Source organism: Micropterus salmoides, unplaced genomic scaffold (genome assembly GCF_014851395.1).
Source record: "Micropterus salmoides isolate LMB-PRFRI ecotype aquatic unplaced genomic scaffold, ASM1485139v1 Ms_hic_scaffold_17, whole genome shotgun sequence".
NCBI lineage: Eukaryota > Metazoa > Chordata > Actinopteri > Centrarchiformes > Centrarchidae > Micropterus > Micropterus salmoides.
In genome coordinates, this window is record NW_024040817.1 from 32,326,972 (window position 1) to 32,354,940 (window position 27,969).

At 42.2% G+C, this 27,969-nt stretch overlaps 1 protein-coding gene across 3 annotated transcripts; it reads right to left on the bottom strand.

Annotated features, from left to right (window-relative positions):
• Nucleotides 1-616: 616 nt before the first annotated feature.
• Nucleotides 617-27,366, bottom strand: bag6l (BCL2 associated athanogene 6, like). 3 transcript variants are annotated; one of them, XM_038724861.1, is made up of 25 exons: nucleotides 27,198-27,366; nucleotides 26,797-26,889; nucleotides 26,582-26,699; nucleotides 24,620-24,837; nucleotides 24,453-24,524; nucleotides 24,234-24,356; nucleotides 22,815-22,999; nucleotides 21,716-21,845; nucleotides 21,214-21,417; nucleotides 18,455-18,665; nucleotides 16,517-16,579; nucleotides 15,772-16,082; nucleotides 15,289-15,367; nucleotides 13,335-13,645; nucleotides 9,601-9,850; nucleotides 9,260-9,429; nucleotides 7,984-8,037; nucleotides 7,768-7,870; nucleotides 5,687-5,811; nucleotides 5,459-5,593; nucleotides 4,986-5,048; nucleotides 3,853-4,050; nucleotides 3,009-3,116; nucleotides 2,706-2,852; nucleotides 617-1,977 (listed from the first exon to the last, which is right to left on the bottom strand). In XM_038724861.1, exons 2-25 carry the CDS (start codon nucleotides 26,875-26,877, stop codon nucleotides 1,879-1,881), a joined length of 3,558 nt encoding a protein of 1,185 aa, XP_038580789.1. In that variant the 5' UTR covers nucleotides 26,878-26,889; nucleotides 27,198-27,366; the 3' UTR covers nucleotides 617-1,878. The 3 variants fall into 3 exon arrangements, with proteins under 3 accessions (XP_038580789.1, XP_038580788.1, XP_038580791.1); XM_038724860.1 differs by having other exon boundaries at nucleotides 27,082-27,366; XM_038724863.1 differs by having other exon boundaries at nucleotides 22,815-22,966; nucleotides 26,797-27,366.
• Nucleotides 27,367-27,969: the final 603 nt, after the last annotated feature.

Below are 27,969 nucleotides of genomic sequence, written 5' to 3' on the forward strand. Positions count from 1 at the left end.
CAGATCACATTCATGCTCCCCAGAGGATGTGCCCTTTCCCTTCCTTTTTTGGAATCGGCATATTCTTTCTTGCACATACTGTCAACTCACATAACATGTCCACAGATTACCAAAAATGCTGCTGAGCACATTCCTGCTCCCAGGCTGATAAATTGATTTTGGTGATAATTTTTCCTTGGTTGTTCAGGGTAAATCAGCTATGTCTGCACAGGGTGTTTTATTTAAAATTTTAACCGGACCCTCGGTGCCATTTCTATCTCTGACTTCCTGTCAGAGTGGCTTCCTTCAAAGACTCGTAGTCACAGCAGAGCAGAGAGCTGCTTCTGAAAATCGCTGCGGAATCACAGCTGGAACACGACACAACCTTGCCAACCCCTAATAAACTTTTTCAACGGTGCTGGTTAAATTTACACACCGTGGGTATGAGTCGCTCAAGCCTGATTGACAGGTCGCCATGGTAACGCCTTGTCAATCACTCCTACCCTGAAGCATACTCTGCTTTATGGTCTATTTTCCTTTAAATGGGACCATAATTTACTAAATGAACATCATGTTGTTGGAAACCTCTTAATGTTACTCAAATCCTGAGTCTTTGTAAACAAACAGTTGAGAAACATTGATATTGAATAGGTTCATTTATTTCAGTGATGAGGAACCATTCAGCCTGACGCAGCTGTGCTTCAGACAGACATCACACACCTACCATCACCACAGCCTGATTCTTACACAGCAGCGAACACGTGGTTCACTGAGGTATCCTGTCTAAGCAGACACAAGTGTCAATAATAAATATGACTGACACCAACAAAGCTCTATGACTTCACTGCCCATTTACTATGTACAATATGCGCTCATTTACACTTCTGCAACTACATTTGCACCATAGAAGTGCTCAGAATGAGTATTTCAGGAAAATGACATTTGGTGTCACAACATGACAATGTAGTCAGAGTATTCCAAGGAAAAGGTTGCAAAGAACACCATATTCATGATTACATTGGATGTGCATTCCGACACCTCATGTATTGTATTTTTTTGCAGTGTCCCTACTTTACTACGACATATTTCCATTATGTGACTTTATTGTTGAAATATTGTGACTTTGTTTCTAGTAAAATGTCAAGTTTAACTCATAACTACTTCTTTCCAACTTAACTGACAATATTTGGACTTTTCTCATTTTAGGACTTTTGTCTGTGCACCACTAAAACTTATAAGATCACTTGTTCTTCACAAGATTAGCATTTTTCTCAGCTATTTTTTTTCTTCGCAACCTATGACTTCATTCTTAAAATTTGATCAAGTTTGATTTTGCAACATTCAAACTTTTCTCAATGCTTTTTTTTAACATTCCAGCATTGTTCTCACAGTATTACGACCTTTTTCTTGGAACTTTTCAGCTTTTCCTCAAACAGGTCAATTGTCTATTCTGTGGCCCTACTACTCCGTGGTATATGAAGCTATGATGCTCGGACTGTTTCAGACCTACAGAAGAGGATTGGTGCTTCCTGTGGCCCAGTCCTCTCCTGCACTGACCTGCTCAGATCTGGTCTTACTTCCAGTGGGTAGTACTCTGGCATTAAACTGATTCCATCACTAGTTTCTCAGAGGTGTCCGAGAGCAGAGGGAATGTTTTAGCATGAGGTAACTCAAGTAGCTCACAGTTCCTCAAATCATGCACCATGGAGGGTCTGAAGTCCGAACTACAGCAGGTGGAGGACGGGGAGGAGGAATAATTCAGTCAGGAGCTTTCGCCCTTTCAGGCCATGTTTACAACAGGATGTTAAAACACTACGGACACCACGCTGCAGGTAGTGTGTACAGATCCTGCTGTTCTGGACCTGGCCTTGATCCTCTGTGGCACAGGGCTGTGGATGATTAGGAGTCTTCTATAGAGAAAGCTCGGTGCGTGTTGGGAAATCTCTGGGTGTTGTAGTCCGGATTGTCTCTCACTCGCTCTTTGATGTCACTCTTTACCTGGCAGGAGGACACAGAGAGAGGCAGCGGGCTATAGACAGAATGACCTTGATATTAAAACTAGCTGAGCTGACTAATTTGTCTTCATATGTGAATAAGTATTACATAACTTTTCAAAAACTTTTAACTGTTGATTTGACTTCTACAGGTGCATCTCGAAAAAATATAAAGAAAAAATTAGAAAAATATAAAATATTTCATTTTCTAAAGTGTACCTGTGCAGCATCAAACATTTGAACTGTCTTTCTAACTTTCTTGAGATGAACCTGAAGTACGGATTAAGCTCTAAATATACTCAATCATACTGCTCCCACAATGCAACTGGATAAAGGTCTTTTAAACTTCACCTCTTCAGTTTGTAACATAAATGTGTAACCTCCAAACCCAAGGTCAATGTTCCTGATGACATCACTATGAGATCATCAGGGTTACTCCTCATTACTACTATGAGACAGTAAAACTATCTATTAATCACTGTGAGAGAAACTTTTACGCCTCTTTAGCATTTTTATTATTTAGACACTTTTTAGTCTTTTCATTTTCATATTTAGGATCCTGTATAAATATATATAAGTGCTGCTGATCTTGGTTTCTACTCTCCACTCATGTTGCCTTCATTTCAAAATATCCGTCCTCACCCTGTGTTTGAAACTAGCTGACTAGCAACAGGAACATTTAAGATGACAAACATCATGCTGTCCTGGATTGGTTTAGGGGCAGTGCATTACTTGTTTGGCGTAGGCTTCCTGCAGCTCTGGCCTCTCCAGCTCCACCTGCAGGCTGTGCCGGGCAGTGACAGGCAGGACTCCTGCAGCGCGAGCAGCCCGAGTCACTGCGTCTGACAGGGACAGGTGCGGCCCGTCACACTGGCTCGTCTGAGGATGAAACAGCAGCCACTCTTACGGGAACTCTTCATCCAATAGGAACATTTGCTTCTAATTAGCTAACAAGTCACTGTTTCTTTACAAGCTTTTGAGAGAAGCTGGTGAGAGTAAACCTACAATAAACACTGACAGAAGTGTGCTGCTCACCTTCCTCCTCTTGGCGGGCATTCCGTGCAGGTAGGCGTCGGACAGCGGCGGCTGGGCTTTGAGCTTCCTCTGAGACAGCATGTCATGTCTGATGATGGGAACCCATTCCTGACCAAGACATTATCTAGTCATAATCCAATGAACTGATGGTGACTGCTCATATATGCAACTGATCTACAATATGGGGGCTGGGCAATAAAACATTAAATGATAATTCTTGCAATGTAATGTTCCTCCATAAAAAAATAACAAATGTTCAATATATCGTCAATAAATGTTTGTGATTCAAAGAAAGTGGATCAAACGAATTAGCACTTAATTGTTCTTTTAAGATATTTATTTTGATGAGGGCTAGGGACTGAAAAAAGATTTACTGATCATTAAAAAAAAAAAAATCAGCCTTTAACCTTGAAATAAATTATATTTAGCCTGATAATTATCAATATCGAATAGTATGAAATGTTTTTATGGCAGTAACACTGTTGGCCGTTTTGCCTGGTCACAGCACTTTTTAACATCCAGGCAATTCAAAGTGCTTTATGTAAGACATGATGAGACTTAAGATAGGATGGAAAAGAAACTCCACAAGTTGCTCTTGTTTGCTTGGACCACAACCAGCCTCTATCACAAACTGAACAGAAACTAGCTAAGGACCCGGTTTTCCAGTCTGTCTAGTTAGATGCAGACTGTCGGCAGCAATGAGCTCCAGAAGACTACGACTAAAATGTTCCCACTGTAAATCCCACTGTGCCCACGTCACTGTCTTCCTCATGTTGTGACCCCCTACAGTACCCCGCCCCCCTCAGCATTGGTTTGTACTGCCTGAGAAAACCTCATTCCTTACAGGTGGAACTGCTGCTGTCCATTGCTCCACCTCAGGGGTCGCCTCCTCCCATCCTGCCGGGGCCCCAGCGGGACACTGAGTGTCCCCCGCTGGGGCGGCGTCCTGTGCAGGAGACGTACCTCTCTCTCCGCCGTCGGCTGGTGAAGCCACGGCATCCTCTGCTGTGGTGGCTGGAGCTGGAGACAAACTGTCCTCCATCTGACAGAGGGGGGGAGCAATCACACCAGCGCTTCATTTCAGTTACACTGATTTACATTTGTACTGCAGAGGATCAACACGACCACGATATGTGTCAGGGATGGTGAATCTTATGGAGAGAAGAGCTCATCGAACGTGAGGCTGCACGTGACAATCCAAACAGATGATTGTGTGTTCAAGATTATTGATGGTGACTGATAATAATAAAGAATGCATCTTTTCCCATCTCAGCGTTCTGATTTGAGGATTCTTTTTCACAAAGCACTTTCCTGCTACGCTTCATTTTTCTAGGTGAAATAAAACGGACAATTCTTTCCAACGTTTCACAGCAGAAAAACTCAAGCTCCAGCTTCTGGTGATATTCTATATTTTTCTTCCTGTCAACAAAAGTAAATGCTCCGTACCACCGATCTTTTGATTAACAGGCAACGCGCTCTACCTCCTGAGCCACAGCCGCCCTGAGGATGTCAACAAATCCCTCGATGTGCAGAGCCAAACCAACAGTGGATGTATCCTCCTCACGATGTCTTGTGTCTCACAGCCTGATGTCTCTCCTTCCTCTGAGCTCCACTCTTCCAGAAACTATTACAGCCATCAGTGAGCCTCACTGCTGCTTTGGGTGACATGTGCCTTCATCACACACACTGTAGTTTATTTTGTCAATCCCACTTTCACCAAATACTCACTAGAGCACCACATGTGCATTCATCTGCCGTTAATAATAGTCCCTAACAAATGCACTATTTCCTGCTGTTTGAGTGTTTGAGAGTGTATTACTGAGAGACAGACTAACACGTTGTTAGTTTGGTTCTGCACATGGGATTTGTTAATGATGACCAAAAATAAACCGACCGATCCTTTAAGAAGAGCCCTGACTGGCAAAAATGATTGAGATTTAAACCTTTTTAAGAAAAATTTGAACAAACCAAACGCACCTCCACATTTGGACTCTCAGATAGGGGCTCCAGCTCATCCCCTGTCCTCTGGTTCATCGGACCCTGAAATGACATTGCTGTTAGGGCTTACATCTTCGTGTTTATCCTTTTGACCTCGACTTCAGCCCATTCACACCCTGATGGCCCAGCCTTCAGGATCTTGCCCAAAGAAACTTGGACATGCAGACTGGAGGAGCCGGGGATCGAACCACCAACCTTCTGAACAGTGGACAACCCGCTTTATCTCCCGATTCACAGCCGCTCCACTCATCCAGTATTAACAGTATTATCCTGCCTCTTCTAATGAAAACACATTTCAGCAAACAATGGATGGACTGGATCCTGTTTGTGTTACTGCTGCAGAACTAAATGTGCAGAGGCAGCTGCAGATATTTCTGGATATATGAGCACGTCAGGCCCACTCAGGCCGCTGTGCAGTGTGTCCAGCTGCAGCAGGTGCTGCTCACTATTACCCGTGTATAGATGATGTAGTGCTGGATTTGGTCCTCGGTAACTGGGTTGTGTTCCAAAATGACATGCAGCCTCATAGACATCATACTGGTCAGCCAGTTGACCAGACTGGGATTGACATCTGCAGACATCCTCCTCTACACAAACACACACAAACACAAACATGCAGCTGTTGACTCGGATCACACGAGTAGAGCGTTATGCTGTGGTTACAGATGATGTCCACTTACAATGCGGTGGTTGATGACTGCAGTCAGAGCTCTCTGTTCTCCTCTGAGGCAGTACAGGTTTAGAGCCAGACACTCAAACAGGCCCTGAGTGCACAGCAACAGAAGACGGGGGCCAAACATGTGATCTGCACAATGAAAAAGCCAAGACAGAAAAACATTCAGTCCTCCCCATGTTCACATCAGCGTGGTGTTCACACGCCTAAAGAATCCTCTGCTAAACACAAGTAACAATGAATAAGAAAATACCCCAAATATGAAGTTGAAGTTTGAAAGTTTGGGTTCGGGTTTAGAGCAGGAAATCAGTCCTAATTAGCCAAAGACTCTCAGTGACACATACCAAAAGGCATTTTGTCATTTTCTTAATTTAGGAAATGACTCCTATCTAGGGTTGCACAATTAATCTAATCACAATCACGACGTCGTTGTTACATAAGCGCAAAAAGTGTGCGATTAAATAAAACATTCTCGCTGCAGTCTGCTCATTATCTCCGCTAACACGGGGCCTCTAAAAAAAAAAAGCCTACGTACAATGAGAAAAATATTTTAAGAGCAGTGTGCCAGTAACATTTAAGACAACAACCTACCGTAAACCCCCTCCCTGCCCACGCTAATCGTTCAAATCATAGAGCACCGAGAGAAATGCCGGTGTCGCGCCGAAAACTGATGTTTGGTAGGCCTATGTTTAATATCTTTGTTTATATTTGGAAAACGGGCTGTAGCCTAATTAACATGACTTACTGCCAACGTAGATATAAAATGAAGACAATTTTGCTGTTAGGATGTTTGCTGTCCACTCTTTTTTACCTGTTAAAAACCTTTAAATGGCCAGTACAACTCTTAAAATGCAGTATTTCACTTGCCAGAAAATGATTGAAGCCTTTTGTTATTGACTGAAAGGTGATTTCTGCCCTGAAATTAGTTGATTTCATTCAGAAGGGTTATATTTGACAGATTATAGCTCACCTAGTACTTTTTACCTCTTAAAATACCTTTAAATGGCCAATATCACCCATAAAATGCAGTAGGCTATTTCACTTTGAGACTGGGCAATACAGCTCCAGCAGACAGCAATCAGACCAATCACAGCCTGGATGGGGCGGGACGTTAAAAAAAGTTGTGCTATAACAAAATCATTAAATGTTGAACAACATGATTATGGACAAGTTAGTACTTAGCATTAACAAATTAGAGACCATTGTAGAGCCTTTTTCTTGCACAAGGATTACATTTTATATAACCACCCACAAAAATGAAACAGCTATATATACTACTAATATATGTGAAATTCTAATATTATTGTTATACCAACAGTAAACTATATACTAAACATTATACTCTTTATTTAATACACCATCTGTGCTGATATTCAGGAGAACTCCAGAGACCTGACATGTCAGCAGCTGCGGGAGATGGAAGTCAGGCAGAAACAGTCCGTGGAGGGCACATGTATGGAGCGCTAAATGACAATTAGTAAATTAAACGATACGACAAGAACTGAATCATTGACAACAAACTATTTCTGCAGAGCTCAAACTAGATAGATAATGCACAAGACTCAAGAGGCCTCAAGGTTCTGCAAGGGCCCTCATATGAAATTTTCCACTGTCTGATACTTTAAATCGCAACTGTCGCAAAAAGGTACTACTCCTGATTTACCTTGTCAGAATGATTCACCGGGACTTTATAAATACAGTCCCAGGTGAACCAGTGATGGTGAAGCTCCTGGAGAGAGTGTGACGTCACTGTGAGCAGCTCGTTTTGACCATGTGCTCTCCTTTGCTTCCCAAAGTGCTGAAAAGGCATCTTTTTATAAGCTCATGTGGTCTCCTACAAGTTAGGACTCTGGAGCTCCCCGAAATATCGGAACAAATAGAAGTCACTTCACAAGTGAAGACTGAAAGGTTGACTGGCCTGTTAGGATGGATGATAACTCACCAGTGACTGCTGCTGTTTACTAACTTATTATTGTCAGTTAGTGTCACTGTGTCTTCAGCATGTATTCTAACTAACTGACTACTGCAGTACTACTGAGGAAGGGGACAGAAGACTGAAACTGAAAGCAGCCCTCTGACTGAACTTACCGCGGCAGTGCAGGATATGAGAGGCCACCTGTGTGAACTGCTGTCTGAGGAAGGACAGGTTGGTCTGAACGATGTCCACTCCGTCTCGCACTGTCACTGTGGCCTAGACACAACACACACCACTCACTTATGTCCATCACTACATACCTAGGACACAGCCCAGTACATTAGATGGACTGTAGCAGACAGACCGTGCGTGACAGAAGTTGTCCTTACAAAGCTCTCAGCTATGTAGTCCTCCAGTCCGTTGATGAGGTCCTCAGCTGCTGTCTGCAGAGAGGACAATGTGTTAAAGTCTTTCCTGTGAAAATGACAGATCCATACAGTAAAGTCAGGTGTGTGAATGTTGACATGTAGCGTGCAGAGATCTGAAAGTGCAGACAGCATCATTTAACACAACAGACTTATGAATGAATTTGTCCTCCATCACTTCCGCTGACATCTCTTTAATAATGGATCTCTTTGGGTCCAGTGTGAACAGGAGGAAGGATTAGGTAAGCTGTGTGACTGTGTGCTTAACTTTAAGACAGACTGGGAAAAATGAACCTATCCTTTAATGAAACTTACATGACTTATTATTGATTACGGCTACTTAATCAGCATTTGATTTGGATCGTTAACTCATCAGAACAAGTGCCTGTCTTTCCCAGCAAGCTGCTCAATCATTGGTGTGCTCAACTTTAGACTCGACAGGCACGATGCCCAACACGTTAGCCCTCACCTTCAAGGCACTGAGCCAGCAGGGCTGAAAGAATGTTATGAGGGGCTCAAAAAATAGTTTATACGGAGACATATTTCTAGCTCAACAGTAGTGATAATAGTGATGTCCTGAACACATCTACTAGCTTGGGGTTTGGGTTGATGAAGACATTGTTTAATTATTGTCTAAATAAAACCTGATCCTTTTCTAAACCTTAGGTACTGTAATCCATTGTGCTATAGGTGAGCCAGCTGTTGATGACACCCCACTGCTCTCAGCTCTGTGGGCGAGTGAAGTAACCAGCACCACAAATAACTTATTAGTTATTAACATCCACAGTGTTAGAGCTCCTGTATCAGCAACATTCCTCAGGTACCTGATGTCTAATATTCATGGTATTTGGAAAAGACACTGCATGTCATTTCCGGCAATAATTACATGATTTGAATGCAGCTTCCACCATGTCCACACAGGAGGAGTAGCATGAGCAGCCTGTCTGTGCCTACGCAGGATGAGTGCAGGTCACCTGCCTTTTGGCAGCACTTAGAGCCCAACGCCAAATCTCTAGTTATGCACATAAGACAGAAGAAAAACAGGACTTGAAGCTTAAAAACACACTTTGAAAATGCCAAGCCGCTCCGCAGCCTGTGTAGACATGTGGGATGGACAGGCAGCTGAAAGGCTTTCTGTAGGGGCAGATTAGGACAAGCCTACTGAACGCTGACAGCCCTTACAGTTCTTCAAGCAACACATCAAGCAGCTCCGTGTGTGAGCTCTCTCTGCAGTACTTACAGCTATGTTAGCATCAGTGGGCTCTCTGCCCTGGAGGTAGTGTTCGGTGAAGAAGTCAGTGAGCTGGGGCTGGATGCGGCTCAGAGGCTGGGCGTTCCCATGAAGCAAAAGCACCATGTCCACCATGGAGAAGCTCTGACACACCAGGGACAGCAGGTCACCAAAGAACCCTTCCAAGATGAGAGTCAGTGTATCAGTCATAGTAAATGATGTGAACAGTAAACTTCGTTTAGAAGCCATTCTAAGAATGCATTAAGCCAGTGATATGTCTTTAACATGACTATGAGGTCAGTGTTGACTAAAAGCTGCAGGTAAATTCCTTCTCCTGTTTTCTGACTCACCCACAGCATCTCCAGAGCTAGGGGTGAACAGGTTGCTGGTCTGGGACAGTCTCTGGATGAAGTGGGCGATGCTCTCTCCATTGCCCTGCTGTGTCCCCAGAGAGCTCATCATGGTGGACAGCACTCCCTGCACGATGCCGGTGAATAGCTCCGGGCTCAGAGAATCTCCACCTGCACCGCTGCGGGCCTGAGGCGGGGCAGGACCGACGGACTGAGGGGGGACTGGGGCAGCAGGGCCGCCGGCAGGTGGCTGGGCGGAAACGAAAAACTGTTCAGCTGCAAACACACCTGTATGCTACAAGAGTCCGTCTGCACACAGGGCTACTCTGAGTCAATGCTGACTGGATGCAGGGAGACTGCAGAAAAACAGCAGCTAAACTTTTCACAGCTAAGTCACAGCTGTGTGACTTTCTACAGAGCAATAGTTTATTTGAGGATTTTCAGTCAGGATTTAGAGCTCATCATAGCACAGAGACAGCACTGGTGAAAATTACTAATGACCTCCTTATTGCATCAGACAAAGGACTTGTCTCTGTACTGGTTTTATTAGATCTTAGTGCTGCATTTGATACCATTGACCATCAGATCCTATTGCAGAGACTGGAATATTTCATTGGCATTAAAGGAACCGCTCTAAGCTGGTTTAAGTCCTATTTATCAGATCGATTTCAGTTTGTACATGTTAACGATGAGTCCTCCATGCACGCCAAAGTTACTCATGGAGTTCCTCAAGGATCTGTCCTTGGACCAATCCTCTTCACTTTATATATGCTTCCTTTAGGCAATATTATCAGGAAACATTCCATAAGCTTTCATTGTTATGCAGATGATACTCAGTTATATCTATCGATCAAGCCAGATGAAACTCATCAGTTAGCTAAACTTCAAATGTGCCTTCAGGATGTTAAAACCTGGATGACCTGTAATTTTCTCATGTTAAACTCAGATAAAACTGAAGTTATTGCTCTGGGGCCTAAGCACCTCCGTGACGCATTATCTAAAGATATAGTTTCCCTGGATGGCATCGCCTTGGCCTCCAGCACCACTGTGAGGAATCTTGGAGTTATCTTTGATCAGGACATGTCGTTTAAGTCTCACATTACGCAAATTTCAAGGACCGCCTTTTTTCACCTACGTAATATTGCGAAAATCAGGAACATCCTGTCTAAAAATGATGCAGAAAAACTAGTCCATGCATTTGTTACTTCTAGGCTGGATTACTGCAATTCCTTATTATCAGGCTGCTCGAAAAAGTCCATTAAGACTCTTCAGCTGATCCAGAATGCTGCAGCACGTGTTCTGACAGGAACCACGAAAAGAGATCACATTTCTCCTGTAATAGCTTCTTTGCATTGGCTTCCAGTAAAATCCAGAATAGAATTTAAAATCATTCTTCTTACCTACAAAGCTCTTAATGGTCAGGCACCATCTTATCTTAAAGAGCTCATAGTACCTTACTACCCCACCAGAGCACTGCGCTCCCAGAATGCAGGGTTACTTGTGGTTCCTAGAGTCTCCAAAAGTAGACTAGGAGCCAGAGCGTTCAGCTATCAAGCTCCTCTCCTGTGGAACCAGGTTCCAGTTTGGGTTCAGGAGGCAGACACCATCTCCACATTTAAGAGTAGGCTTAAGACTTTCCTCTTTGATAAAGCTTATAGTTAGGGCTGGCTCAGGTAGTCCTGAACCATCCCTTAGTTATGCTGCTATAGGCCTAGACTGCCGGGGGATTTCCCATGATGCACTGAGCTCCTCTCTCCTCTACTTTCTCTCCCTCTGTATGCAACCTTATCCCATTATTGCATGTTACTAACACAACTTCTCCCCTTTCTGGTAGTCTTGTGCTTTCTCGTCCCTCTCCTCTCTCCTCCTATCACTTCCTGCAGGTTTTCTGGCTCTGGAGCTGTGGAGTCTGGATCTGTGGCTGCGGGTCACCTGCTGCCCCCGTGTTCCTGCTCGACACCCTCTACTGCAACGACTTGTTGCTAGTCTTATTGTTATTATTGTTTTTATAATCATTAACATTACGATGGTTACCATTAACACTATTATAAATATCTGTACCATTTTTCATTTAGTCTATAGCAACATTACCTTCACTGTCTGTACCTCTGTGTGTAAATTTTGTAGGCTGCCCCCCTCCCCTCTCTCTCTCCTAACATCCCTCTTTCTTTCTTTCTTTCTTTCTTTCTTTCTTTCTTTCTTTCTCTCTCTCTCTCTCTCTCACCCTCTCTCTCTCTCTCTCTCACCCCAACCGGTGGAGGCAGATGGCCGCCCACCCTGAGCCATGGTTCTGCTCGAGGTTTCTGCCTCTTAAAAGGAAGTTTTTCCTTGCCTCTGTCGCCTAGTGCTTGCTCTTGGTGGGAACTGTTGGGCTTCTGTAAATATCATCACAGAGTATGGTCTAGACCTGCTCTTTTATGAAAAGCGCTGTGAGATAACTGTTGTTGTGATTTGGCGCTATATAAATAAAATTTAATTGAATTGAATTGAGCTTTTGTGCTTGACTTTATGTTGATTGTAACCTGACACTTTAAGCACACCAAGCTATCTTCATCAGTCATTCTGTCTTCTTCATCTCTTTTCATTAGCTACTGTGAACGTAAATCCTACAAACTGTAAAGATGATCAGTTGATAATTTGAAGTTTAGATTCTGCTCTGTTAGGGTACTTTTTATTTCATATTCATTTCAGTGGCAACACACACACACACATTATATTTCAATGTAACTGAATTAAACTGGTTTTCAAAGGACTTTTAACAATTAACTTAGTGAAACCAGCATCATTATTATTTTGACCCCTTATATGTATTATTTTAATAGAAATTACATTTAATTTTCAAAGTCACTGTAATCAGTTTAACACATCGCTCGCCTCACTTACACTCTAACACTCACATGTACACTGAACTGAAGGCAGCATTGTAGATATTATTTTGTCCTTGTAATCCACGTTTCCATTGCAAATGATAGCCTTTGAATATTGTTGTAAATGATTCTGAATTCCTCCTCCTTTAGGGCTAAATTATAATTATCATAATAATATCATAACAAAAATGCATTGCATTTAAACAGCGCTTTTCATAACACAATGCGATTAAGGAGGGCTACTTGTCCGACCAGGCTGCACGTTACGGGTGGGTGAAAAAAAATCGATACAACATACTATCGCAATATTTTCCGTGATTGTATTGATACTTTATCGATACACAGATGCCATGTATCAATCTTTTATTATCTAAATTGTACATGAGAATTTTACTTTTTGGTACTATAAAAATAAAATCAATTGCTTTTTCAGTCCACTAGAAAAAGAGTTTTCCTTTGGAAACACAACAAGCTGGAAAAAAGGTAATAAATTCCAGTACATCGAAATATGTTTAAAATCGCAATAATATCGTATCGTGACATAAGTATCGTGATAATCTCGTAACGTGGGGACTCTGGTGATTCCATGATGCACAGATGATAGCAGGCCATCATCGAGTAATTTTCAGTGACATCACAGCTGACAGCTGTAATTCAGTATTGACTAGTCAAAGCTGAAGTCATTTCCTTTCTGACGTGAGCACTTGAGTACATTTCTGTTTTTTTCCTTTTTTTAATTAAAGAACAGAATAAGAACAACCAATCAAACAGCTTCTGGACCTCACCACAGGGGAAGAACCATCTGGATTCAGGAGGAACCCTGCAGGCCACCATATTCTGGTTTTCTGTCACACTATGGGAACTCACCGGGATAAAGTCGGACATGCCCTGGAAGACACCCGGCAATGTCACAGTGATGGAGGGAGCTGGTCCAGAGCCGGGACCCCCTGGTCCAGCTGCTCCTCCTAGCAGAGAGCCCAGGAGCTGGGCCAGACTTCCCTCAGGGCTGGCCTCTGGTTGCTGGCCCACGGTGGTAGTGCTGGTGGTGTGGGTGGATGTCTGTCCAGAGGTGTTGGCAGAAGGAGGGGGAGGAGACGTGGTGGAGGAATCAGACGAAGAAGAAGAGGTAGAAAAGGAGGACTGAGAGCTGGCTGAAGAGGATGAGAACATGGCATCACCTGGAGGAGAAACAGGACATAAGTATAACACGAGCGATACTGAATATTTGAGGCCAAAAATATCAATATTTGGGATTTTTAAAATCTGTAATTATTTTTACATAAATGATCCTGATGCTGATACACCTAGATTTGTTTTTTATGACTTATGACTAACATATATACAGAGTGGGACATTTTATACAAGACTCACCATGTGGACAAAGCATGTGATAGAGACATTGTTTCTTAATGACTTCAAACCTAGTTTAAACATTTCTGTGCTGCAAAACCATACATACATACATACAAGCTATCGGTTGATTTATCAGCTTCGTAGATAATCGGTCTAGCTATACAAATAAGCAGACAGTCACTTGAGCTCAGTAAGTATTCAGTGATCCCCCAGAGTGAGTGAGTTTCCCAGTAACTGGGAGTACAACACAGCCAGTAAAATTATCTGATTAATACATTCTGTTACTTGGCAGGAGCTTTGACAAGTATGAATGTGACCCTCATGTCACAGCGAGAGGTTATCTCAGCTTGAAAGAGGTTCATAATGGGAAGACCCAGTGTTTTTGGAACTTGAACCACCGTAAGTCAGAATACCTGGGGTTCTGCTGCAAGAAGTGCAATTTAAAAAGTCCCTGGAGTATTTCTTTTAAGGCTCAGGAGACAAAATAGATTTGTAAAATATGAAATTATATATTTTTTTGCTTCAGAAAGAAAATGTCTGGACTGCTCGGAACTTTAAATTAGTGTAAAGAAGGTGCTTTTTATTCAGATTGCTATTTCATGGTTACGTTCTGAAAACATAGACAATGCTTGCAGGGCGTAGCCCTCAGCACACAGCCTCAGATATATGCTCTTTTTTATGTTTTTTTTTTTACATAAACGTTTTAACCTACTGCAAGAGGATTACTGCAGTTTCACAGCTGAGATTGTTTTGTGTATTCCTACCTTCAAGTAGTTCGATGCAGCCTTTTGTTTCCACAAACTTCATTTTAAACAATGGAAATCATCGAGTACTTTCTACTTTATTTAGATAAGCCATTACAGTGAACATCATGTCTGCGTTCACTGCTGTCAAAGTTGGGTTATTATTTTGTAGTAATCCAGAACAGAGAATACAAAACCAATCTACATTTCAACATAACTACAGTATGAAGAACAACATAGTGACTCGATGTCACTGGGATGAATTAATTCACGCAGGTCTCAAGTCTCGGGCCGGTTGTCATGTTGAATGGAAATTAATTATTGGTTGGTAAATCACATTAAAAATCCAAAACATACTTTACTATGAGTTTTTACTGTTCTAAACTCAGGGTTCAATAACTTGCTTTTTGTGGAGCTTTCAACCGTATCCCATGGTTGTCTTCCGTAAATGGATCGTGTCATCACAAGTACGGACTTTGGTCAAAAGCTCTAAAAAAAGCTAGCAAGTGAAAAAAAGAGTACAGAATATTTGATCAGACACTAGCTTTAGAATTCAGGTAGAGCTCAGTCAGGTAGAGCTGGTTCACAAACATAATTATGCACTGTTCATCCAGTATCAGTATCTGTCTGTAGGAAGCACTTTATGCCAGCACTGTCAGTACTGAGGAAAACAATAATATTCAGTTTGGCAGCTACTCTAACTGTAAAAAACAGCTGGCACTGACCTGGCTGTCCCGGTGTCAGCAGCTGACCCACAAGACCACTGATCATCTGGGTGAGGGAGGAGGGAGCCAGAGGTGTTCCCTGCTCACAGAGGTTTAAAGGGGGCAGTGATCAACAAGGTGCTACATACTTACTGCACAACAGTTCCTTGATCTGTATTTTTCAATACACTGTAGGATGTAGCTACAACAATTACTTGATTACCGATTTCAATAGAAATTTAGTGTTAATATTGGCAACTTTAATCCTTTAAGTCATTTTTGAAGTAAGAAATTCCAAATGATCTCATTTTATTTCTCAAAATGAACATGTGCTGATTTTTCTTCTCAAGATAGTAACTTTTGTATGTTTGTGTTGTGGACCATTGGTCAGGCACAGACACATATTTCATGACATTACTTTTTTTTTTTTGATGGGCATTTCAAACTGTTTCCTGATTATGAAGCCCTTGACACGGTTACATCTCTATCCTGTGTTGGTGTTACCTGTCCTGGCTGCTGGCCAGCTGTGGGTACTGTGGCCCTCAGGTTGATGGTGGTTCCCCTGGTTCCCACAGGCTGCGGGATGCGGGGGGAAAAGGATGGTCTGGTGATGACAACCCTGGCCTGAGCGGGGTGGGGGGGCTGTGTGGAAGCAGTTCCCACAGCGGCTGGTGTTGAGCCAGGGCCAGACGCCGCCTGTCCTGGGTGGCCTGCTGAGGCTGCAGCAGCCATGGCGGCGGCTTGGTGGGAGATCTGGTGCACGATGGCCTGCATGAACTCAGGGGGCAGGCCTGGGAAGTGAACAGGTGTCCCTCCTGGAATCAGAAAGAGGTTTGTCCTGAAAAGCAGATCTCTGAATGTGTCTACTTAAAAGGTTTTTTGAGGTGGCTAACATACTGCTGTGGACGGGGGCCCTTTCTGACAGGGAACTGAACTAACTGAAGGCTCTTCAAAGCCACCAGACTCCTTTAACAAAAACAGTCATTTTAGTACACTTAATCTGATTGTTCCCACCCGCAGCAGTACGCTGTTAACGTCCATGCCGGTACAACTCTCTGCTTCTCCAAGCTGGAGGCGCCCCGAACACCATGTACTGCAGGTAATACACTACATAAGGATAAGTAGCTCATACCACTCCACTTCAAAAAGTCCCTCTTACCCAAAGTGTTCAAATAAAGTACTCCATCTTTAAGGAAGAGACAGCTGTTACCATAGCAACAGAGCTACCCAATCAAAGATCAGCACTCACCTAGCTGTCCGGGACCTGCAGCATTAGACTGCCCTGAAACCTGAGACCCAGCAGCTGGCTCACCTGTTCAACACAACAAGAGCAGAAATCCCTCAGCTTCACAGTGAGAGTACAGCACGGCTGGTGGAGACAGGGTGGTGCTACACTCACACAGAACAAGAAAGGTCAAATCAATGATATGATGTGATATGATGGTGACTTTGACCGTTGTAGCCTGTACCTGACAGCTCACAGTGGAGACTGAGGGGAAGCAGTGGGAGAGAGAGAGCACCAACCAGTGACCGGGACCAGACCAGTGCCTTATGTGGCATTTAAATGAGACATTTGGAATATGTCATTAAGAGCGTGATCATTGATTTCACATTCAGATATAGTGATGCTTTCCATCTAAACCCTGGCCACCCACTCAAACAGCCCTGCTTGCTGTTACATTTGCTCTATTCTGCTCAAACTGTGAGCCTGCACAGAGATGTTGCTGCTCCGGGTCGTCTGCCTCCAGCTTCAGCCCTGCTTCTCGCTGCTTGTGTGTGTTGGTGAAACTTCTGATCTCAGATTTCTGCTCTGTTTTCTGCCCCAACCAACAGAATGGCAGGTGTAGAGCTGACCAATAAAATGATCCTTGCTGCGGTGCTGGCTTGTACCCTTCCGGCAGTTACTCTTTAATTGTGTTCATCTACTCCGGCCCTCCAAGGCTTACTTCCTTTGCTTTCTTTACGACTTTTGAAATAAAAGGACACTTTAATTGATAAACCAGCGCCCATAAAAAATAAGATAAAATAAAATAGCTACACCAGCCTCCCATCTGTGTGCTAGAGAGCAAAACAATGTCCGTGATTGACTGATTGATGAATGACTCAGAAGTGGATCACTAAAGAGTAACCACCTGTAGGGGACGCTCTAAGCAAACAAGCCCACAATGTGGCAGGGATCATTTCATTGTTCAACAGTACGGCGGGCATTCTATTGGAGCAGAAACCAGAGATCAGACATTTCACGAGTACACAGAAGCAGCCTGAGTACGAGGAGAGGGGCTGCAGAAGCAGAGCAAATGTAAGAGCAAACAGGGCTGTTTGAGTGAAAGTGAAATCAATGACTCTTTAAAGACCCTGCCCCATAATTGTAAAACTGTATGGTTATATCTCCAAAACTAGTTGACCAGTCTCTCCCTGGGTGAATGATGTTATGATTAAATCATGTTAAGTGACAGACATTGGTGATGACACTGTGATGTGAATGTACTTCATTACTGTCACTGGGTTCTGTATCAATTACAGTGTTACAACTTTTTGTTGAGTAATAGCTGATGTAATGCTGACACTGAGAAATGGAAACTGTACACATTTTAATAGCTCATGATCATTAAGGCCCCAAAGGATATAGGAAATGAACAAATGAATAAATGACAGTGTAACCTCTGGTTTTTTTCCTCATTACTTTTTTCATTGGTATCATTTATGCAGAAGTAATACTGAAGCACTTGGTGTCTTTTTGTCCTCTCACTACACTTGTCCATATATATAATATCCTAATAAATAAATGGATAAGAAGGATAAAGTAATGAATGGGCAATCCATTAAGTAAGACTATTCTGTTTTTCTATATTTCTTGGTTGTTTATCTCTGTATATATTTTGTCATTACTTTTCCATTTTTCATGTCCACATTAATTTATTTCTGTCTGTTTTATCCTTTTCCCAATATATTAATATGAAATATTACTTTCTTTCTTTTGAATTCATATCCTTTATTCTTTTCTGTATTCCAAAACTAATCTCTATCTGAGCGACTGGGGACAGTCCTTTCATACACTCTGCTCCATCAGTCTATGTCATCCCTAATTCCCACAGAAATACAGGAGAGACTGGCTGTTTCACACAAATAACGGAAGCCCATGTGACCATGGTTCAGTCGGGTTCTGATGACACGGCAGCACACATACCATCAATGTTCATCTGCATCATGACTACAGGCTCCATGGTCTGGTGGGTGATCCGGATCACTCGGGGTCCTCCCTGTCCTTGGTGATGAGTGGTCCCATTTGAATGAAGAGGCGGAGCATCACCTGCAGCCTGCTGATCTGATTGGCCAGCATCCTGATAGGGCTGGCGTTGTCCTTCAGCTGCCATTGTTACTGTTGTCCCCATGTTTATCTGGAAGAGAAATACATATTAACTTCAAGTTCCAGCAGGAAGTCATGTAAACAACAGACATCGCCTTCTGATAAATTCTCTTCGCTTGTCCAAAGAATCGACATTTCAGTTCTCAGGCCCCAATTTTGGATTGCGTAAAATATGTGGGGCTATGGATTGACCCTGAATTTTCATATAAAAAAGCGTATAGACTATATATTAAAAAAAGATTTGCTGTTCTATTGGTGTCTTGTACAGCTCAAAGAACTGTTTCACCATGACCGTAAAAAAGAGGCTGGTATCCCAGTTGTTATTGCCTGCTCTTAACTACGGATACTTTGTATATCTAAATACTTCAATGATACTTCAATGAATGTATGATTTGGCAAAAGTTGATGTCATATTTAATAGTTTATGCGGATTTATTCTCAATTGTCACTTTCAACCTCATCACTGTATAATGTACAATCAACTGTAATGTCTTTCTCTTGAAAAGAGACGACAGCTGCACTTGTACAAGTTTCTTTTCAAATGTATTCATTTCAATAATCCAATCTACAAGAGCTATTCATCCCATATAAATCTAATCCTATTTATTCTCTTAGAAGCAATAACCATTCCCTCTTTCATATTCCAAAAACTTTGCCTGAAAAAAGCATTTAACATTAAGGCTCCTGGAGACTGGAACAACCAACCTCTCTGAAATCTCTGCAGTATCTAGGTTCATTTAAAAATGCTCTCATTACTTACCTTACCAACTGCTCCTGTTAATTAATCATCACTACTTACTGTCATATTGTACTGTTTAACACTAGTGTGGGTGTCTAGATTTCATGGCATTTGCATGGTGCTTGAGTGAGTGTGTTTTGTTGTTGTATTTTTATAATGAGTGGAGTGTCCACTGTAACTATGTCTACTATTTGCTGAATATTGTCTTATGTCATTATATGTCTTTTGTCAGGACCCCCTCGAAAACGAATTTCAAATTTTCCATTGGGGAAGTTGCCCTGAGCAAAAAAGAAATGTGCAAAAACAGTGTGAAAAATCTTCAGCTATGTATACGTTAAAATTAATCTGACAAAGGCCCATTAATGACTAATAATGATAATTGCACATTAAACAAGGCCAGTTCAACCTGATTCACTTAAACTCATATTTGAAAATACATTTACATTACACTGCAAAACAACAGTAAGTATACCAGTACATAGGTTATTAGATTATTCTGTCCAAAACTTCAGAGGAAATTGTTATAAAATTACAAATCCATAAAAAGAAAGCATTATTATATGTTCTAATTAATGTTTACAGTTTTGAAATTTATCTGTTTTCTCTTCCAAAGTAGTAAGTGGTTTGGAAAATGCGAGTGCGAGTGAACTTTAAAAGAAGCAGGTTGGTAAAAAACTTGTTGACCATCAGTCAATGTGTACCAAGAAGCCTTGATGGGGTGCAGAACAGTAGGGAACACTAACCACACTGCTTGGGCTGCTGCCTAGTTAAACATTTGCATGTATGAGAAGCTAGACAGATGTCTCTGAACATCAGGAATTCCCCCCAGCAACACACACCACCTATTCACAATTAGTTGGGCATAAAAAGCCTTCATAAGAAACACTCTCTATACATGTGGTCCATACAGCCCTTTCAACCTGAATTAGAAAAGTTATGCTGTTATCACCCGTGTTGGGAAGTAACGCGTTACTGTAATATAACTTTTCCCAGTAACTATGTAGTGTAACTAATACTTTTCTAAAACAGTAACGTTAATATTATTACAGTTGCTAAGGCAAGTAACGCTGCGTTACTCGTTACTGAACGCACCATCTTTGACGTGAATTCACGTGTGCGGCAGCTCAGCGGGACCCGACTTTGTTGTTCATGTCAGCTGATAGCCAGAACTAAAGGAAAAATGGAGAAGAGGCGTTCTTTCTACAGCTGTAAGTAGCTGCTGCTATGATTGTGTCACAGTCTAAGATGCGAAGAACATCGTCGTCTTGTGTAAACCAGCAAAAGCTTTCAACCGCGAACATTTCTACATCTGATTTATTGAAGCATCTGTTGAAGCAGCACAGCAACGTGAAACTTACAGAAAGAATCTCCGGCAGAGCTTTCACTGATGCTGGACTCGTCGGGAGAGAGTGGCGTTGACGTAACGTCTTGTAACCACTGAAGACTGCTATTATAAACAGGCTACATCTGCAGCAAAACCGCTGTTTAAAAGTCGGGATTTACTTGCGTATTAATTTTCTAATTATTTACTAGGCGTATTTAAAATCCTTTTTGATTGAGGAGCATGTATTCGTGCAGCACCTCCTGGCTCATTCACTCTTTCTTTCTCTCTCCCTCTCTCTCATGAACACCGCTGCACAAACCTGTCCAACGTTAGAATACCCCCCACCCCCCGTGCTTTCATTCTGTGGGAATATAGCTACGTAACCATCAAGTAATAAGTAAAGTAATAATATAACTTTTGAGGAGTAATAGGTAACTAGTAATATATTACAATTTCTGAGTAACTTGCCCAACAATTGTTATCACAGTGTCTCTTAACACAACAGAGTGGACCTACTGGAAGGGGCATGTGTGGCAGACCAGCCTGGAGCAGGACAGGGTGGGTGTAGTGGGCCATGGGGCGAACCGCATACAGGTGACGTGGAGGAGAGGTTGCCAGGTTACAACGTAGGTCACCGAGGACAACTAAAGTGTTGCCAAGGAGACGCAGAGCATCTCCGACCAGGTTGAGAACGCGCTGATCCTCCTCTCTTTCCTGGGTCTGTGCACGAAGACACAATCACACAGCTTTGGACAGTCAAGACAAGAAAACCCACTGCTTTGTTAGCACCTGTCAAATATGCGGAAAAGAGGACAGTACATTTTGGCAATCTGCCTATTAAATTATAGTATTATGTATATAGGTGAACATTCTGAATGATAATAACACTTGATAAAGATATCTCTGACGACCAGGAATTTCTACAGCAAATGTCATGGTAACCTGACCGGCAGCATCACATTTCTGAATGTGATGTGATGTCTGTTCTCTGCCTCATGCAGTGGCAGCTCCTCCTTACATTGTTGTTGTAGTCTGCAGAAGTGGCGGCTCCGAGAATCGAGTGGGTCCTCTCTAGGAAGGGACGTAACCGCTCTTCCACCCTCCTGACCTCAGAGAGAACCTCCACAAACTCTGCTGGACTCGGGTGACTGAGGACAAACAGAGGGCAGGAGGAGTCAGCACAGCAAAAGCCCTGCTGATGACCACTGTGTTTGATACCAGAGGCCATACCTATGATTAGAAAGGTGATGCAATGAAGTCTGGATCCACAGCAACCTGACAGTCTGAATGTTATAAACACATTTTGATGGAAAATTAACATAAATGCAAAAATCAGCTCATTTGTGCCTGCAGTATTTAGGAACATGATGTTGGTAAGCAAACACTTTGCAGGTGGATTTACAAATGAATCTTATTCAAAACTTGCCACTGAAATAGTTAAAGGAAACTTTCATTTTTAGGACCAAAAACAATCAAAAGTGTTACGCGTTGTTTTGCATTCAAGCATTTTTTTGGACTTCCACATATGGTTCAAATAATTACTATGTCCTTCTCAAATTTATTTTTATGAGTATTCCAAGTAGCTTATATTGAGACTGTCAACATAACTGTAGGGGAGAGCTTTCTTCATATTAAACCATGCAAAGGTTGGACACAACACATGATGGGTGGTCTTAATCATGAGAAGATGCTCCAAATAAACTGTTTCACCAGAACCATTTACAATTTGCATTAATATGTGGCTTGTATGTAGATATGTTATCTGGAAAAGGAAAAACACATGCCAACTGCAAACGCACTTTGTGTTCGGAATCTCAGCGGACAAGCCAGATCACATTTGGAGGTAGTCAGGCTCGCACTGTGATCGGATCTCAGCCAGGTGTGAATGCAAACTACACAGCGTGACCGCATTCTTGGAAAAATATGCAGCCAGCAAGCTGAAAGGTCACCTAACTCAGCCCCTTCCAGCTGGCTCACAAAGTAGTAGCTAGCAAGTCTTCAAAACGTCATGGAATGAATGATGTCCAAAAAGGTCACAAGCCACGCCCAGCTAATAGTTCCAAATCACGTTAATACCAGGTGCTAATGGGGCTATTCAGTGCACAACTCAGACTTACCTGGGCCCAGTATTGGCTGGTGCCTCAGTCTGAATGGAGGTGGAGGATGATGGAGCAGGAGGAGAGCTGGAGTCCGTGGGTTGTGATGCTACAGCCCCTCCAACAAAAGAGGAAGATGGCAGCATGGAAGAAGAGGACTGGGATGCCTCTGGCTGTGAATGGGAGCTGCGGTCACTGGAAACTCCCTACAACAATTGAACACATCACAATGCACCCAAACACACATGCACACTCAGTACTGTGCTCCACCCTGGTTCATTAAAGTGATGTAAAAATGGACACTGAAAGCAGCCATCTGATGAGCCAGTGAGCTCCTGGGGAAACATGCATAACAATTTTTTTTTTAAGGTTTGTTCCCTTCACTAATTCATTAAACTGAAATTACTGGTTGTATGCCTCCATCAACCAGTCAGGTTGCATTTTCTATCCATGTCTGTGCAGACTCAAATATGTAGTGAACTGAATAAAAAGGTATAAAGTGAACTGTTTAGCTAAATGGTAGATATGATTTCAGTGAAACATATTGAACTGATTCATGATACATGTACTTGATTACTATGTAAAGATGGATTCTTATAGAGTCTAGCTACACAGCACGTGGGGCCTTTGTTTTCTCCTGGCACTTTTAGATGCGACGCCTCTCTATAGTCCCTGTTCCACTGGATGGTACCAGCTCCACTCGCCTCGACTGTACTCGCCTTTTCTGGTTTTCCATTGTAGGTTTTTTGGTGTCCCCTCTGTCGAGGTTCTACGTGAGCTGAGGCCATACCAAAAGGTGAGGTAAAAACACTGCAGACTTCTGATAGAGAATCGTCACTATTCACCGCGCACGTCAGACGGGTTGACCTGTACAAACCCGCCATTTTTAAATAGTTTAGCCAGAGATTGCAAGATATTAACTGTAACAATACTCTCTGTACTTATTGCTTTAAACAGCCACATCAGTTTCCTCCATTGTCCTTTGTGTGGAGAGACATGTGGCACGTGGTGTGTCTGGGTCGCAGGTGTGAGTCACATTGAAGATTACTTCACGGCAGTTTTGTGTGGTGTCGCAATGATTACCAGCTAAATTGATGGGGGTACTAAATCTGCAATGGAAAACAGAGGGTGGGGCACTAAAAGCAAGTTACCAGCTATGGGTCAAATGACCTTTAAGTCAAAAGTGTCACCTATTCAGTGTCTGTGAGGTCACAGTGACTTTGACCTTTGACAACCAAAATCTAATCAGTTCATCGAGGCATTATGTTTTCGGGTTGTCCATCAGCATAAATAGAACATAATAAATAGAAAGAACAAAAAAAATAGTAACAACAACAAAAAAGTAACAAAATCCATGAAAACTGACTTGATGATTCTGCCATTTCTCAGGCGTTAAATAACAACCTACTGTAGGTAGCAAAAGCAGTACGTGTACTGTACCTCCAGCCTGTGGATCAGAGAGCACGCGTCCCTGAGCAGGTTCTCAGCCAGCTGCAGCCTCATCCTGGCCTCACTCTGCACTGACTGGTCCAAGTTGATCTGTACGTCCACCGAGCCATTGTTCTGTACAAATAAACCACTGTCAGCTGTACAGGAAGAGTGAGACAAAAGGGCTCAAAAGATTGATAAAATGATGACGAGTGAATAACGAGCCTTTACCCCGCTGCTGGTGCCAACCCTGGCACTCCTTCCAGCTTCACCAACTTCAGCCATCATCTGCTGAACGGACATCTACAGAACAAATTCTAGCTGTCAGCATGAACTCGTTCTTCCCTTCAGAAAAATATTGTGAAATGTGAGTTTTCCCGTAGCAGGGTCACCCCCACCTGTATCTGCTGGGGCTCCATGATGCTGACGGGCAGGTTGAAGGTCCCCAGCATCACGTAGCTGTTCGCATTGCGGTCATGTGGTGCACCCTGGTAGGAAGTGTAGCTGCTACTTCCACCTTCTGCCATCCCGGCAGAAACACCCGCATCCCCAGAACCGGACATAGAGGATTGAGGTGGGGCACGCTCCACCAGGTGGATGACCTTCCCGTCTACATCTGAGGGAGAAACAAAGGCATGGACTTCTTTACATACACTGTAAACAAGAAGAAGAAGTTATGGAGATTAAACTAGCTGAAGTCAGAAGCACCAGGAGATTTCCCTGTGGCCTGAGGCTTCTTTGGCCTGCCGTTAATTATCAACTTAACCAGCGGCAGCTATGACAAAGGAAGCTTTTTCATAGCAGGTGAATCCACACAACAGGCACGTCTCACTCTCTCACTTCTCTTGCGAGGGTGCACGTGTCAAATATGACATCCAGACTTTTGTCAAAGAGAATATAAAAGTTGAATCTGTCACAGGGCAGCCACAGTCCCTCAGACCTGTAGACCGTCAGCCTACCCGGTCGCTTTTAACCTGATGGTATGATCTCTGTCATCACACGTGACTGGTCACATGCACACACACATCAACACAGCGTTCAATCAGTGCATGACTGTGCGTGGCCGACCAGTGTGGAGAAGAAATGCACAGCAGAACGAAGGAAAGAAAAGGGCAGAGCTGAGGTGGAGAAAAGGCAGGAGGACAGTGCCGTTAAATGCTGTAAAATACAGATATCTTCATGATTAAGGAACATGATGGTGTTTAAAAAAGAAAACAACATAGACTACTAGCAGGACTGCCCTTCATATTGTCATATCATAACTGCCTTTCCAGAGTTGATTCTGTTTTAAGTTAAAAGTTGTAATTCCATGTATGAAAGCAGAAGATGCGTTTGTAGAGGAATAATCTGGAAAATAAATACCTGTATACTCAATTCATATCTCCAGTTACTTAAAGCTACTGCAGAGCTTCATAATGATAAACATAAATCTAGTCAAAGCTCTGAGGAAATGCAGATGCAATTTTTTTATTATCCTATTGCCTTAATTGTGTGTGACTTTGCTCTTTTCTCTTTGTTTCTAATGCAGATCATTTTCTACTCTGTATTACAGCCTACTGATTTTAAATAGGATTTAAATAATGTTTCTGGTTATTTATTTTGTTTTTATCTTTTGAATTAATCTTTTACACCCATTCAGCACTTTTATTATATAATAAGAAGGTACTCTTTTAATGTGTTTATCTTAATAGACTACATGTTTTCAAAAAAACCTTATGATAATATTAGTACATTTTAGCACACCATTGTCAACTTTAATTGTATATTACGTAATTTCCCAACAACAAAAATGTGGCTAATGAAAATGCAGTGTGGCTAGTAACTTTGGAAAAGCAAAAATGTTAATGTCAAGCACTGGTTGTAATACTAATGTGTAATATTCTCTGTTTCAATACTCTGATTACTTAGTCTCATTATGTTTTATTTTGTTTGTTTTTAGACTCTTAAGGATTTACAGTCTATCCCACCTCAACACAACCAGCGCTATTATTATATAGCATTATTATTATTACACTATATATTCATTACTGCTATTGATTGTTACACTTCTGGTAATAATGTATATATCCACATTTATTATTTATTCTTTTCATAGATTTTGACTTTCTTAAATTTTCAATGCCTTGATGTGCAAGCAAGTGTCTGTTACAAAGAATTTCCCCTCAGGATCACTAAAGTGTTTCTGATTCTGACTCTGACACTGCTATGGTCAAAAGCAAAGGTGAAAAATCAACTTCCCTATCCTTTGGAGATTATAAAAAGACATTGACTGTTTGTCCCAATCCATGCTGCTCCACTATGTTCACTGTTCCTGTGAGTTTGCATACTGTCGGTTAGCAGGTTTCATTTAGGCTACTCACTGTATTCAGTCAGCGTTCTGTCGTCCTGCAGCACTCGGCCCTGGTAGATGAGCCTCTGCTTGTCTACTGGGATCTCCACTGATGCTGCTATGTGCTCCTTGAACTTCTTCACTGTCAGCTGGGGGACATCACACATTACACCACCTGTCATTGAAACTGACGGGCAGGAGAGGAGTCTAAACAGGGCAGTATTTAAATCACGCTAAGAGCATTACCTCGCCTCTGACTTTGTAGCTCCTGCTCTGGGAGTCCAGAGTCTTCACAGTAACTTCAATAATGCCGCTGGACTCAGCCATATTCCAGAATGTCTGAAATAATAATAAAGTTAGAACTGTAAATGAAGCTTCAGTTAACGTTAATGTCTGCTATAGTGCACTAGGGATTATCTTTAATATGGGGAATGAAGAGGAACCAAGCCGCAGCTACGTGATAAAGCTTGCGTGATGGCAACCTTAATCTGCCATCAAACTAATAAATGTGGTAAAATAATCAGGCAACACCTTACTGACAGCTCCAGAGCCGTGTTGTTGTTATTAGCTTTTTAGCTAGCTAGATAACGTTAGCAAAGCTCAATAACTGCTAACTACTAATGTCCCCAGCGGAGAATGTTGTCTACCTTCTGCGGAAAATAGGTTAGAGCTTGCTTTTGATTTAAAGTTGACAAAGTATATAACAACCCGTATTTATAAAGAAACTCTTGTTTAAATTGCTCAGATTGATCCGTTAGCTAACTAGCTTAATTTCCCCAAATAGAACACGCAGAGCTCAGAATGCAACGTCAAAGGACCCCAATGACGTAAAGACAAGCGTCTGTTTCACGCCTGAGCGCTTTTGTGTTTTGATTGCTGTCACTTCGGCAAAGTGTAGGCCTGAAGTTAATTTCAAAGTGTTCGAAGAAGTACTGGACATGCTACTTATTTCTACTGTCACCTCAATATATGATTAGATACGCTGAAAAGACAAAACAAATAAGTATTAATTATCATTATTGTTATTTGGGCTAACGTTAGTAGTAGTAACCTAGTGGTACTTGGTTAATGTAGTGGTAGAATGTTTTGTTTATTTGTTTAATAAAATATAAAATACAATTCATTGCACGGATTGTATTTTATATTTTGCTCTATTCTTCAGACAGTCGGCTACGCGCGCGCGCGCGCGCACACACACACACACACAGACTGTGAACTGTGGTCTGAGTCGATGTTAGGCTATGTGTTTTCCAGGACACACCTCAAACTGTGCGATTGAAGGAGTTAGTGATGTCTGTGACTGAATATCTTCCTCCAAAAGAGTTCCACAGACATGGTGAGGATTCCTGAAGCTGTCAGGAGGCTCATGGAGACATTTGTGTTAATTTGTCATCCATCTGTATGCATACACAGTGTGTG